This window comes from Dendroctonus ponderosae, unplaced genomic scaffold, assembly GCF_020466585.1.
Source record: "Dendroctonus ponderosae isolate FM_Combo_2020 unplaced genomic scaffold, Dpon_F_20191213v2 Dpon_F_20191213_7, whole genome shotgun sequence".
Taxonomy (NCBI): Eukaryota; Metazoa; Arthropoda; class Insecta; order Coleoptera; family Curculionidae; genus Dendroctonus; species Dendroctonus ponderosae.
This window is the reverse complement of record NW_026018916.1, coordinates 9,054,648-9,068,159: the sequence shown is the minus strand read 5'-3', so window position 1 is coordinate 9,068,159 and position 13,512 is coordinate 9,054,648. Positions and strand designations below refer to the sequence as shown.

Here is a 13,512-nt window from a genome sequence, read left to right as displayed (position 1 = left end):
AAGCATTTTAGTACAGTGAACTTGAAAAGAAAGATGAAAATTGAACAATTTAATTCCAGTAATTCAGTAAATCAACTAAAAAAACTGCCCAATTAAAAATTGCGAATTTTATATTTTAAAATTAGCAACATTCAGCAATAGACCTGAAGTATGAACATTCAAAACTTGACATCGCTACATACAGCTACTTCAATAATCTGACATGCGCTGTTTTTAAATAGGGCACTTGTCATTCATTAAACACCTTTGAGGGTGCTAAAAATAAATTAAGGGGTTATTTTAAGCATTTTTAACATAAATTAGGATGGCAGCTCAGTTTTTCAGGAAGATTGTAAGTAGATCTGCTTAATTTCCATAACACTGCATTTCAACTTCATTGCAATCACTTTGGGTGATAGTTAACGTGCGCCTTTGAGTTTGATACAAAAAAACGTTGGAATGTCTGGTTTTTTCAATGGGAAAAATATCAACGAATTGTTTAGCGGGCTGCTTCGGTTCCTGGCTAAAAATCCGCCAAAGAATAGCGGTAGAACCGCAGAAATTGTAAGTGTTATATAACTCAAGGCGCAAAAGCTTTTTAGGTTATATCACATGCCAATTAAAAGTTACTGGAAATGCCCGAAATACTAAAATTCCAACATATGTACGGCTAAAACAAGCGTTTCTTTGTATTTATTTACAACACCCAATTTATTGACAACTCACATAAACTGTGTATAAATATACCATAACATAAGGGTGTGAGATACTTGATTGCTTGCAGGTTTCCAGCAAACCGATTAGCTCAAGACTCTACAGTAGTGAAATAAAGAAGTGCACCCTCATACCTGGCGATGGAATTGGCCCTGAAATATCTGCTGCAGTTCAACAGATCTTTGAATCAGCCAAGGTTCCTATCGAATGGGAATCTGTGGATGTTACTCCTGTAAGGGGCCCAGATGGAAAGTTTGGCATCCCCCAAGCTGCCATTGACTCTGTTAACAGGTATGAACTGTATTTCTGTGGCAAATTTTATCCAGGGTTCGAAAATTCTCCCTAGCAAAATACCAAAGATGGTAACAGCTCTTGGACATTACGTATTAAAGTTCTTCTTAAACGCTTTGTAGCAACTGCGTTGAGATGGTCGCTTATTTTCATCCAAATTCGTAAGAGTAGCTGAGACTCCGCGACGTCTAGACAAAATGTTCACTCACAAAACTATGTGTTTTTTTGTTTAAATAAGAATTGACTGAAAATTTTCCTGTTGTTCCTGTGGGATTGATCGCTCTATATAAATGTCTGCATTATAAAGAGGAACTCGAATTGAAGAATTTATACAAATCTGTTTAATTGATTTACCAAAAGTTTGTTCTCGGTTTCATTCATGAGTTGCGTTACTATTAAGATTTCTATAGTAACTTAATTTCTCGTCATAAACATACTAAATAGTTTAAATACACGAGACAGGTAATAAGCCAACCTGCAACGTTACCTATGATCAATTGTATATATTATGAGTCGACATTCCTTAATTCGGTATCACTTATTAAACAATCGGTAAACCTTATCAAACCTAAAATTTATATGGGATTAGTTTAGTCTAGAGGACTTATGAAGGAAGTTTAATTATATAGAATTTTACTTGGATTTTAATTCGAAAGCAGATCCCGTAGCTAATAATTTTTTGATTTTTACGAGCTACTAGAGTCTAATAAATAGCCCCATGAATTTTTTAATTAGAAGCTCAAAGTGTTTCTTTTTGTTTGTTTGCTCATCCCCCTTCATATTTTTATCTTATCAATTTGCAACGGTTTAAAGGCTCATTAAATTAATACACGCACACTGAATGTCGATATTTGTGCGCATACTTTTCCAGTATGGAAAATGTGGAGGTACTTTCACGTTCGCTAACAAATAGTATACATGTCCATCCCTATAAGGAGGAAGTATTAAATGCTTTATTTCCAAACTTTACTGAAATGAACCATTGAACCAACATTATGTTTATGGTTGTCTAAAAATCATTCAAATCAATTTAATAAAATTGATTAACGAAAACGGCACTACTGATTTTCTTCAATTGAACCCATATCAGGTGATTTCTAAGTATCTGCAAAATGCTGATTTTTTAGAGACGGTTTGACGCCAGAAGTAACTGTTAAACGTTTGATCAGAGTTTATATCTCTTCTAGATACTATCTATGAGACTTCCTTTCTTTATCTCTTAGGAGCGTTTTAATTAAAACCGATGGCATTTTTAAGTCAAAAAGTTTGCATGCTATTTGGTGGAACAAAATTGAAATTCAAACAAAAAGTTGATATATAAAATAAAATACTATTGCATGATTGTTTGGTACTTTATTAATCACATTTATTGGGCAATATAATTTTGAAAGTTAGCTAGTGGTAAAATATATGTTCAAAATAATGTGTCATTGCATCCAAATATTTATCATGGATTAATTATCTTAGTACCCTATACCGGTAACTACATTTGCTCAAGAATAATTTCTGTTTCTGCTGTAAAACTCTTCTTATGGTATGAAAAGCATATATGCAAGCAAGGGAACCGCAACTGTACTTCATAATGAGCGACATAACTTTCTTTCGTAATTTACTCAACATTTTTAATCTTCTGCTGTACAGTAGTCGACAGCGTTGTTTTTTCCACATAAAAGCCCGAAAATAATATAAAAATGGTAGGTGCGACTAGAGCTGACATATTATAAAAGTTTGCCTTACCGCTATGTTAGCTGATATATTTTAGAGCTAGAGGGAAATTAAGATTTTGGTATAAGATCGCAGACACATTTTTTATTTTAATCTGTTTATTTGCAGGAACAAAATCGGTCTTAAAGGACCATTAATGACCCCAGTTGGTAAAGGACATCGATCTCTGAACTTAGCCTTAAGGAAAGAATTCAATTTATATGCCAACGTGAGACCATGTAGAAGCTTAGAGGGGTGAGTAGCGATTATTTGAATAAAATGTTTACTTATTTTGTTCTCAATTTATTTCAGATACAAAACTCTTTATGATGATGTGGACGTGGTAACAATAAGAGAAAACACTGAAGGTGAATACTCAGGCATTGAGCATGAAATTGTTGATGGTGTAGTACAAAGTATCAAGCTAATCACTGAAGATGCTTCAAGAAGAGTGGCGGAATTTGCATTCCAATACGCTAAAGAGAACAAGAGAAAGAAGGTCACTGCCGTACATAAAGCCAATATTATGTAAGTGACATTTTCCTAAAAATATTTTTCTTAATGGCTATTTCTCCATTTTGTCAAACTATAAGCTCTAAAATGGTTTAATTGAAATCTTTAAGATACATATATATTAAATTTTATCTTCTGGTAATCACACTGTACAGTGATTCACGTAACATTGAAAAATATGTTTGTAGTTTAGATGTGTTCTAATGTTATTTTCTAAATTTTCCGTAACCACTCGTATGCAAATTGAAAATATATTTGAATTTTGTTATAAATTAAGCCATTCATGTCTGTATACTTTTTATGTACGATTTTTCAGTGTAGTTTCTTAGAATTTCGTACCCTCTTCACTGTAATTTCTTTAATAATTACGTGCCGTATAATTATATTATTTATATAGTATACGAAGAGATATTTAATACTATGAAATATTTTGTTTTATTACTGACCTCTGCGTTTTAATTGAGTATTCAATGGAGTTTTGAATGGAATTGTTGAAAAAACGCTGGAATTTTGAACAAATTTAAATTGAGAAACGTTCATAAAGTATACTATTCTCAAAATTATTGCAATTAATTAATTGTATGTTTTTTATTATTATAGGCGTATGTCAGATGGTCTTTTCCTTCGTTGTTGTCGCGACATGGCCAAGAAGTATCCCGACGTCAAATTTGAGGAAAGATATTTGGATACCGTGTGTCTTAACATGGTACAGGACCCCTCAAAATACGATGTTTTGGTAATGCCTAACTTATACGGTGATATATTGTCAGATATGTGCGCTGGTCTAGTAGGAGGACTGGGTCTAACACCCTCGGGAAACATTGGTCTTAACGGAGCTTTGTTTGAATCGGTAAGATATATGCATTTTTGATCAAAACAACCAACAAAAGGAAAGGATTTTTTTATTTAATCGACATTGAAACGTGAACTCATTAAAGATTACATATTTTCTGGAAAATTAACAAGAGACATTCTCAAGCCTTCTAGTACTTCGGTTTCGAACTTTTAGACTAAAAAATTGAATTCGCTTTTAACATATTAATGGTTAATAAATAAAATAAAAAACATATTTTAACATATTAATGATTAATAACAGGTCCATGGAACTGCTCCGGACATCGCAGGTCAAGACAAAGCCAATCCGACTGCTCTCTTGCTTTCTGCAGTCATGATGCTTAGGTACATGCAACTCACTCCATATGCGGACAAAATAGAGCGTGCATGCTTTGAAACCATCAAAGAAGCCAAATACTTGACAGGTATGCAGAAAGTGATATATTTTTATTATTGGTTGAATTATTTTTTGCATTCTGCAGGTGATTTGGGCGGAAAAGCGAAATGCTCAGAATTTACGAATGAAATCTGTAGCAAAATCTCCCAGTCTTAACTGGAACGTAAGTAAAATTTGAGCAGTTATATTTCAGGGTTCTTTATTTAATTTTGCAGGCGGATAAGATTAAAGAAGCATTTTTATTGTTTGACAGTGATTTATGCACTTTTCTCAATTAACTTTTCACAAGATTACACAAAATGACAAATACTTATCCGATATTAATATTGTTGATTCATTGTGCCTTGTTTTATAGTAAGTATAAAAAAGTCGTTTCAATATAAACATAATAATTAAATTGTTTTAAGTATGTTGAACACCTGTTACTGTTTATACTTGCAAGATCTGTGCGATTTTTCATTTCATACCAATGCTGTCAAGTAATGAAGGCAATGTAGACCAAAAATATCACCATAGAACGTATTTATTTATTTTTTTTTAGGTTTGTTGTATTATGATCTAGAAGTTTTGTCAGTGTAAAATGTTTTGGAACAATTACTTTCCTGTCTATAACCCTTTTTGAGAGTATCCAATTGCATTAGGACATCAGAAAGTACTTTCTAGTGTTGTATAGATTTTTAAAATGTAATTAATTGTTTGGAGATTAGTTCGTATCTAGTACATTTTTCCAATTCATGTTACCATTTTATCGAATTAATTACCAATAATTAATGTATATATTATTTATTTACGAATTATAGGATACATTTCAACAGTTATTGTAATTTGATCTAGAACTCTCTCGTCCCTATGTTATGAAATCCCTTAATAAAACTACTTTTATATGCAGATAGAATGCAGAGATCTTATTAAACAACTTCATCAATTAAAACTTAAGTAAACAAATATATTTGGTGTTTAGCTTTTCCCAGTATTGTTTGAGAATGCCATCATTTCCGAATGATTTATTTCTTAGTGTGATTTTTATGTTTTATTTATGTTGTATACTTGTGCTATTAATAAAAGTAGAATATATAATTTTAGCTCGCAAATGTTGTTTTATTTTTCTAAAATGAAATTAACAAAAAAGTATCCCTCATTATGTTCTATTTTAATTTCAGAAAAGTCATTTGAAGTTCCCAAAGTATCTGAAGCAACTTCAGATATTGCCACAGAAAAAGGGAAGTTTAAAGCCGCAATTTTACGAACTGTTAGGAGAAAAGGGTCGTAGGCTAATTTTTTAGAAACGCTTGAAGTTTGAGCAAAAAATTGAAGAATCTTTGTAGCTTGCAGTGGAGTTGAATCCAACAATCCGACTTAAGGAAAATTTTTAACTCTTAAAACTGTAGAATGAATAACTTGAAATGTTTGCACAATAAACAGAAATATTTTATCTAAAAACGAAAAAATAATTCATAAGAACCACAGCTATGAGTGATTTTTTCGGAAAAGGAAGAACATGCGGTGCAGCCCCAGATTAATTATTGATTTCTTTGGGTGGAGCTCAGCGATTTCAAGATCTTGTCTCTAGCTCTAATATCTCGTTGGCAACACTGTTGTGTGGATTGTCTGTGTAACAGATTACAGAGTGTCACCTCTGTGATCTGTGGTGTTAACCTCAATATTATTTGTTATTGTGTCCAGCAGTTAATTTTTTTCAGAAAAGCATAACTATAACGATTAGAGACTAACAGTTTTTTCAAGATGGGTGAACGTAAAGGCACCAACAAGTATTACCCCCCAGATTATGATCCCAAAGTTGGGGGGCTCAATAAGTTTTTGGGGACACATGCCCTGCGGGAAAGAGCCAGGAAAATAGACCAGGGAATAATAATAATTCGGTTTGAAATGCCCTACAATATATGGTGCGAGGGCTGCAAGAATCATGTTGGAATGGGCGTGCGGTACAATGCTGAAAAGACTAAAGTCGGGATGTATTATACAACCCCCATTTACGAGTTTAAGATGAAATGCCATCTTTGTGATAATCATTATGTTATCAGGGCTGATCCAGCAGTAAGTACATGCTACTACTAACATCATTTACTAAATAGTATGTAATATCTAATGTATAGTAGTATATATGTATGTAACTTAACATAGTGCAACTTAATATGTTTTTAGAATCTGGACTATCTAATTATTTCGGGGGCTCGTCGTCAAGAAAACCGTTGGGATCCTATTAAAAATGGCCAAGTTGTGCCTGAAACAAAGGAAGTGCAGAAAAGACTATTTGATGATAAAATGTATAAACTGGAACATGGGGCTCAAGACTTAAACGCTATGGAAACCGCTAAACCACGACTAGTAAAACTCTTTAATAGAAATGAGGATGCTTGGGCAGACTGCTACACTGCCAATTCCAAACTACGAGCCGAGTTTAGGGTGAGTATTTTAAAACTGTTACACTTTCGGCTCAAAATGTACTTACATTTAATTTTTAGAAGCAAAATTACCAGATTAAGAAAAAAGATGCTGAAGATACAGCTTTGTTGAAAAAATCTAGTCTTGACATTCCTTTGCTAGAAGAAAGAGATGAGGATAGAAAAATTGCAACATTACTTTCGATGAAACCGATTAGGAGTTTTGAGGAAAATCTAGATGAGAAACGGAAGCAACTGTTGTCGCAAAGCGCATTGCCCACTAGCAATATTAGTAGGAAAAGGCAAATGGCGGCAAATAATTTGAATAAAAGCGACAAAATCGATTTAGGGATTATTAGAAAAAATGATAAAAATAATTCTAAGAAAGAAGCAGCTATTCTGGATAATAAACCAAACAGTACAAGAAGCATAAATGCAAATAAAGAAAGTCAACCAGAAACGGATACTTCAAGTAAACCAGAAGAGCCTAGTAAACGCCAAAGATGTTCGATAGTTAGTGACTATGGAGTCTCTAGTAATAGTGAAAGTGAATGTGAATAGAAACATTACCACTTATTGTAGACATTTTCTCAGCAGACAAAGGACTCTTATTAGCATTAAATATCGTAATTGCGTTTTGCAACCATACAGGGTGGACCAATCTGGATAATTTAAAAACAACCCGTAGCCAATTCAGATGTTTCAATTTTTTGATCCCAGCCACATGATAAAATTAATTAGAAATTGTTTTGCATCGCAAAAAATATTACATCAACAAGGACTTAGTACGTGGGATTTTGTTCAGGGTCTAGACGAACTACAAAATTAAGAGGGACTACACGCTGATACATTGAGAATAAGGCATTTCATTGGACACGCGATAAAACGAAAGTACGATTGGCAACTCAAGCCCTTGGTAAAAATGTTTTAGATGCTTTGATTTTTTTGTCAGAATATTGAAAGATGCCTAAGCAATTGCAAATTTTGTAAAAATTTTTACTTCTATTTTTGACATTTTTCATGGTTATTTCATTAGCCAAAAAGGGAAATTTTCAATGTTTAGAGGCGAGGAGAGCAAAAGGCGAGGAGAGCAAAAGCAATTAAAATTATCAATCAAAGTTGAAATTAGTACAAATTTGATTAACTCAAGTCCCTGGAACTTGACTGATTTGGTACAGACGAAAACATTCTTGGTGAACGTTGCGTGAATATTTTTCAAAAACGGCTGTTTAAAATACATATTGATTTTTATTTTACTCGTCTTTATCTATGCATTTGACACTGAAAGATGAATGTGATTGGATGTATTCTATTTTATTTCTGAAAATGTTGCAAAACCGCAACAGCAATACAAAAAACGAAGATCTCAATAAATTAGATTATAGTTGTTTACCAAAAGTGTTTGGCCCAAAACATCTGCTTTTTTGGAAATTATTTGATTTTTTTCCATTTCCAAAGTGCGTGCTCCGCCATATCAGATTATCCCTTGTTCTATGGATTATCCCGTCTGTCTCTGCAGTTTCTCTTGTGTTCCGGAATCCTGGTGTTGGCCATTAGTAGCCATAGCCAAAACGCTCTGCATACGTAAAAAAATCGTTAAAAACTGATAAAATAAGCCAAAAATAGAGAGATTTGTGACAATTCTTGCTTGCTCTTGACTAGCGCATATCATAGGTAAAGACAAGTAGTCCAGTGCGATATATGCGCTAGTCTTGCTCTTGTATCGGGTTGGTGGGGGGACAGTGAGTAATTCTAATATTATTGCACTGTCTTCCGGCACAGAACATACCCCCTAGGGGGGATATTTTGTGGTCTTCCGGCGGCTTCCTAACCATAGATGAAGACAAGTCATCCTAACCTGAACAATTTGTCTTTTTTGGCCTTTATTTGTCGCAAAGTTCGATATAAGTTCTTCAAAAATTCGCAAACAATCCCAAAGAATGCCCTCGGGCGCTAGAAGGATCTCTCGACCCGGTCGCGCTGGTTCTCATGGAGACCCTGGAGCGAGTCGAAGTGCACCGATAGTTCCCCTTTTGGAGCCTCCAAGTCTCCCCAAACACTTTCCATTTCCTATTTCATCTAACAGTAGTGATTTAATTTTTGATGTTATATTAGTGCTGTATGCTATAGTGGCAGCGGCACTACAATTTTTGTATCTCTACCGGTCAGTGTGGTGGTTGCCCAACAGTTATACGCAAAGTACAATGGTAAGTGTGAAATAAATTTGAAAACAGAAAAACACCCAACGACGCAACATTAATTTGAAAGTTGTTTGATTAATTTTTTCCACGTTTATCTAATGAAATTTTTGTTGTTTCTATCAACTAGTGGTGTTTAGACCGACAAGGAAACCTAAGGCAAAAACCCTTAGAGGCATAGTTTTGCCTTTACATTTCATCATTCTTCCTACATTATACTTCCCCATACTTCTCCACAATTTCGCAATAACTCGAACTTTCGTCTACAATAAAAACGCACTATAAAGCTCTGGTAGTTTTTGCACTAAGTCACTCAACAATTTACCAATTGCCCAAAGCAGATGAATTTAGTTACTTTTTCAAAACATGAGTCTTACATAGGAAGAAATTCACAGCAAGTTTCATTAAAAACCGTCGTATCGTTCTACAGATATAATATATATAAAAAACGTTTTTTCTTCAAACAATCGTCTGACAAATTAAACGTTAGGTAAGATCGTTCTTTAGAGGCAAAGAAAGTCGCAAAGGTGTTTCAGAACTATGGAATAAAACTCCTAGGGAGTGTTCAGGGCATCAATAGAAAAACCCATGAAAAGTCGTCTTAAGGTGCTAATGCCTTTTTACGCTGTAAGACCGTTTTGTAGGAAATCATGTGTTTTCGATTTAAATTTATTCGTACACAATAACTGAAAATTACTAAAATACATATAAACTAGTCAGTATATTTTGTTACATTTTTACTTGGACAAGACAAGATAATTCTTATAACTGATGATTACTTTCACAGGTTAGGTGCTTGAGAAAACGATATTCCTTATACTATGAATTTACTCGCTTTAGTAACCATTATTATTTTTTCATGTTCATATTTTAAAATAATTGTACAGGGTTTCTTCATCCAGACAATGGTAAAGTTGATTTCTAAGTTTGTGACTCCAAAAAATAGCCTGAACTGCAGTTTGCCTGTGTTCACTTAGTCGAATCTTTGCAGAAAAATTTTTGAGTGGCTTTGTCTCAGCAGAAAGTTTTCGGATTTTTTCAAAATGAGTACAAACCGATGGTGCTTATTTAAACTTCATTCACTCAACAGTCTGGTAAAGTAAAGGGCGTTGGATAAATGTACCTAACGACAACTTTTCTACCTGTTTCAGATTGGAATGAAAAAAATTCAAAGTATTTGAACATGACTCAGCATGAACGTTTTTGTCAGGCTCAACTGAAAGTTTGTCTTTTTCTGGAAAATCAGGATACAGTTCGTTTATATAGCTTTAAATTGGTCCCATTTCTAGCCACTTACCTTGGCTGGAACGGAACAAAATTCCAAGTGTATAGTCGCTCCAGTTTGGACATGACGAATTTTTGAAAATGACTCAAAATAAAATACATACCTGTTTGGTCAGGGTCAACTGTAAGTTTGTTACTGTAAGTTTGTTACACTGTAAGCAGTAACCTGCGTAATCAGCCTGCAGTGCAGTCCGTTTCTTTTTATAATAATTAATGATATTATTCTTAATTAATAAATTCACTTTTATAATAAAAAAACTCAATAAAACATTATTTTGTACCAAATGGGCATAATGATGTAGTGCCTTAAGGAGACATTTCAGGAGAAGAATTCTTATACTCTATGTCTGCTATTGATGTCCTGTACACTCTCTAGAAGTTTGGTTTCATAGTTCTGAAACACATTCTATTTATGCATATTATTATTGATTTTATGTGAACATAGTGGCCAGTGCAAAGCTCTCAAAAGAAACAAAGCACTTTAAAAAACGGATGTACCCTAATCAAAGTTTTTTTAATTTTATTTCAGAATTTCTATTTGATTGATCCAAATTTAGTCATATTGATTGTTGTGATATTTGCGAGACGAATTTATTATCAGGTTGGTTGTCTGTTTATATCTAGAGTGTATTCAAACAAAACTGAAGAAGAGTTAAGTTGTTTTTCCAGGTAATTTTTACTGAGTATCTCAAATGCGGACTGTCTAACTGCACAATGTTACTTCCTTTTTAGGTATGTTTTATTAATATTTTATGCTTCAATGATCGGCATTCTAGCAACAATAGTTTTGGGAAACAGAGATAAAATGGATATAGTGTATTTATTCTATCCGTGAGTTGATTGTTTAAAATTACATTCAAGCTTCTTTAAACGTTTGTATTATGACAGGATCACACTTTACATTCCGATATTCGGATTGAAGATTCGCCCCTTTTTTGAAGTCTCAACGTGGTGCTCAAATGGCGTTCAACCCTTACATGCGTGCAGTTCGAATCCATCTGATATACGAATTGAATGCGAACATTTAAAGGCCAATTTTTTAGATCGGCTAAGGCAAATTTTCTTCACCGCAGCAGTCAACTCTTACTACGGAAGTTTCATTCCCTGCTGCTTTTCTCAGGTAAGAAAAGTTTTCGTTAAATTAAAAGATTGTCATACTTATAGTAGAAAGTAGAAATAAAAAAAAATCAATCAGCAACTTTAATTATTTTATTTTAACATTTTCTAGGCTAATTCCCTCCGTCTGTCTGTGTGTTTATTTAATGTTTAATATTTTATTTTAAACGGTATGTTATTTTCATATCCCAGTTAAAGGATTGTCCATCAATTTTAGTTATTTCCCTTCTTGATCAAATAAACGACTGAACAAAAATACTCAAATTAGTATGAAAAACGCTTTTAGTTCTTAACTTAATTAGTCAGGCGATTTAGACCAAGAATTTGTGGTAGAATTTTGCACAGACCCCTGTATTTTACAGAAAAATCGGCCGTTTTTTTAAAATCCAAGATTACAGAAAAAAAGTCCTTAGATATATTCGCAATGCAATTTTTTTTTCAGATCCAAAGTACCAAATATAGTGTACTAACTTTTATTATTTATTGTTTCCCTATATGTTTTTGCAGAACGCTGATCAAAGTGTACAAGCACAAATTATTAAATATCATACAAGAATCTAAATAAGTACCTGTTTTCTGTTACTGAATTATTGAATACTTTCGTGTTCAACTGAAAGGGAAGGAATTAGCCGAAGCGAATGGGACAATAAATATTAAAATAAAACCTGATAATCATTATTCTAATTTAACTATGGGTTCACGTAGGCAATCGATATGAAGCTGATTTTTAGTGTACCAAACAGATAGTCATGTTTTTTATTAATAAAATAAATTTTAATATTTTACAGTCGGAATTAGTTTATGAAAGATATTGGAACGTTGAACATGGAGTTTTAATCTTTGCTGGCAGTTTTGTCTTTTCATTTGTGCATATGATCCCTTTGAAGTATTGCGATATACTCCATAGAGCAATTCTGCATTCTGGAATTTGGCAAAAACTTGAGAATGAAAGATCCGTGGTCATAGGTATAGACAGACATCAAATTTGTGCAGTTTAATGAACTGTTTCATATTTTTAGTTACCCATGAGTGGCGAGAAGACGTACTTTGGCCTAGTGGAGTGATAGTTAAATGGAACAAGTCCTTGTGGAAATCTATGGGTGATTGTAACTGTATTACACCTGGAGATAAGGCCCTTGCTTGGGGCTATGTAAGCAATTTTTCATGCTTTTTAGAATATTTTCAGTATTTTAATTCTTTTTTAGCAATTATTTTCTTCGCCCTCTTACCCATTGACTCTTGCTGCCACTTTTCAGTGCGCGTTGGTATTTTATCAGTTCTACAGTGTTTGGTACACGGTTTATTGGTACCGAATTTTGGCTTTAGGCATCATGACTTTCTTCAACTATTACTCATTATACAAACTGATTCGCGACTCAATTGTAAGCCATTCAATGTACAAGCGGCGTGAAGAACCAGTAAGTGCATGCCCGCACTAAGTCATTGATTTGCAGTTAATGTGCTTGTTTTAAGTCTGGGAGCAAAGACGCGCCACCGAACTTAATCGGGGGCGCTCCCAGCCAAAGCCACAACAGAGCTCATAAACATGTGAAAAATAAGACTGAGGAACACGGTATGTTGCAGGACGAGCCTCTGTTTGAATATGACGCAATGGACGAAAGATGACCTTTAGAACCGTTACCGTCCAGATATTTTTTGTACGTTATTATGCCCACATTAGGTATTGTGGCGGCTGCAGTGATTTACATTACTCACGACTGGGGAGTTTTCGTTTAAAACGTTTACTTCGCCCTAATTATTGTTCAATTTTCCTACGAACGTACTGACTGTTTAACTTAGGAATAAGAATTTGAACTTGTTGTTGAACAAATGTTTATCGTGATTAGATAGATAGATATGCAGTACCTTAATTGTCTTTCAGCATAACCGCTAATTGAATAAACAAACTATTAAGTATAAAACGGAAAAATCCAGTTTTATTTAAACTTAGCCAACTGTGGATGTCCAAAGAAAATATGGTACGACCAGGAAACTGTCTTTAAATTCTGTATTTTTGTTTCATTATTATATCGCCCCTCGATAAACTGGATCCATAGTTATTCCAGAAGTATTTTTTACG

The 13,512-nt window shown here is 33.7% G+C and overlaps 3 protein-coding genes and 1 long non-coding RNA gene across 8 annotated transcripts; 3 read left to right on the top strand and 1 right to left on the bottom strand.

The window, feature by feature from the left end:
• The first annotated feature begins 181 nt into the window (after nt 1-181).
• Nucleotides 182-5,248, top strand: LOC109542884 (probable isocitrate dehydrogenase [NAD] subunit alpha, mitochondrial). 4 transcript variants are annotated; one of them, XM_019912338.2, is made up of 8 exons: nt 182-331; nt 764-984; nt 2,818-2,943; nt 3,001-3,216; nt 3,802-4,051; nt 4,298-4,460; nt 4,518-4,595; nt 4,974-5,248. In XM_019912338.2, the coding sequence occupies exons 1-7, from the start codon at nt 305-307 to the stop codon at nt 4,586-4,588; spliced, it is 1,074 nt and encodes a 357-aa protein (XP_019767897.1). In that variant the 5' UTR covers nt 182-304; the 3' UTR covers nt 4,589-4,595; nt 4,974-5,248. The 4 variants fall into 4 exon arrangements, with proteins under 4 accessions (XP_019767897.1, XP_019767895.1, XP_019767894.1 ...); XM_019912336.2 differs by lacking the exon at nt 182-331 and adding an exon at nt 341-543; XM_019912335.2 differs by lacking the exon at nt 182-331 and adding an exon at nt 341-543 and having other exon boundaries at nt 4,648-5,248.
• An 803-nt stretch (nt 5,249-6,051) lies between these two features.
• LOC109542860 (coiled-coil domain-containing protein 130 homolog) lies at nt 6,052-7,526 on the top strand. The gene is made up of 3 exons (XM_019912300.2): nt 6,052-6,487; nt 6,596-6,856; nt 6,916-7,526. The coding sequence occupies exons 1-3, from the start codon at nt 6,176-6,178 to the stop codon at nt 7,393-7,395; spliced, it is 1,053 nt and encodes a 350-aa protein (XP_019767859.1). The 5' UTR covers nt 6,052-6,175; the 3' UTR covers nt 7,396-7,526.
• LOC125505223 lies at nt 6,500-8,314 on the bottom strand. The gene is made up of 2 exons (XR_007282021.1): nt 8,228-8,314; nt 6,500-6,674 (listed from the first exon to the last, which is right to left on the bottom strand). It is a non-coding gene; the product is annotated as an uncharacterized LOC125505223 (long non-coding RNA).
• A 326-nt stretch (nt 8,315-8,640) lies between these two features.
• LOC109542859 (transmembrane protein 39A) lies at nt 8,641-13,362 on the top strand. 2 transcript variants are annotated; one of them, XM_048668656.1, is made up of 9 exons: nt 8,660-9,041; nt 10,184-10,454; nt 10,846-10,985; nt 11,049-11,147; nt 11,205-11,436; nt 12,221-12,398; nt 12,452-12,582; nt 12,638-12,850; nt 12,906-13,362. In XM_048668656.1, the coding sequence occupies exons 2-9, from the start codon at nt 10,398-10,400 to the stop codon at nt 13,056-13,058; spliced, it is 1,203 nt and encodes a 400-aa protein (XP_048524613.1). In that variant the 5' UTR covers nt 8,660-9,041; nt 10,184-10,397; the 3' UTR covers nt 13,059-13,362. The 2 variants fall into 2 exon arrangements, with proteins under 2 accessions (XP_019767857.2, XP_048524613.1); XM_019912298.2 differs by lacking the exon at nt 10,184-10,454 and having other exon boundaries at nt 8,641-9,041.
• The last annotated feature ends 150 nt before the right edge of the window (nt 13,363-13,512 follow it).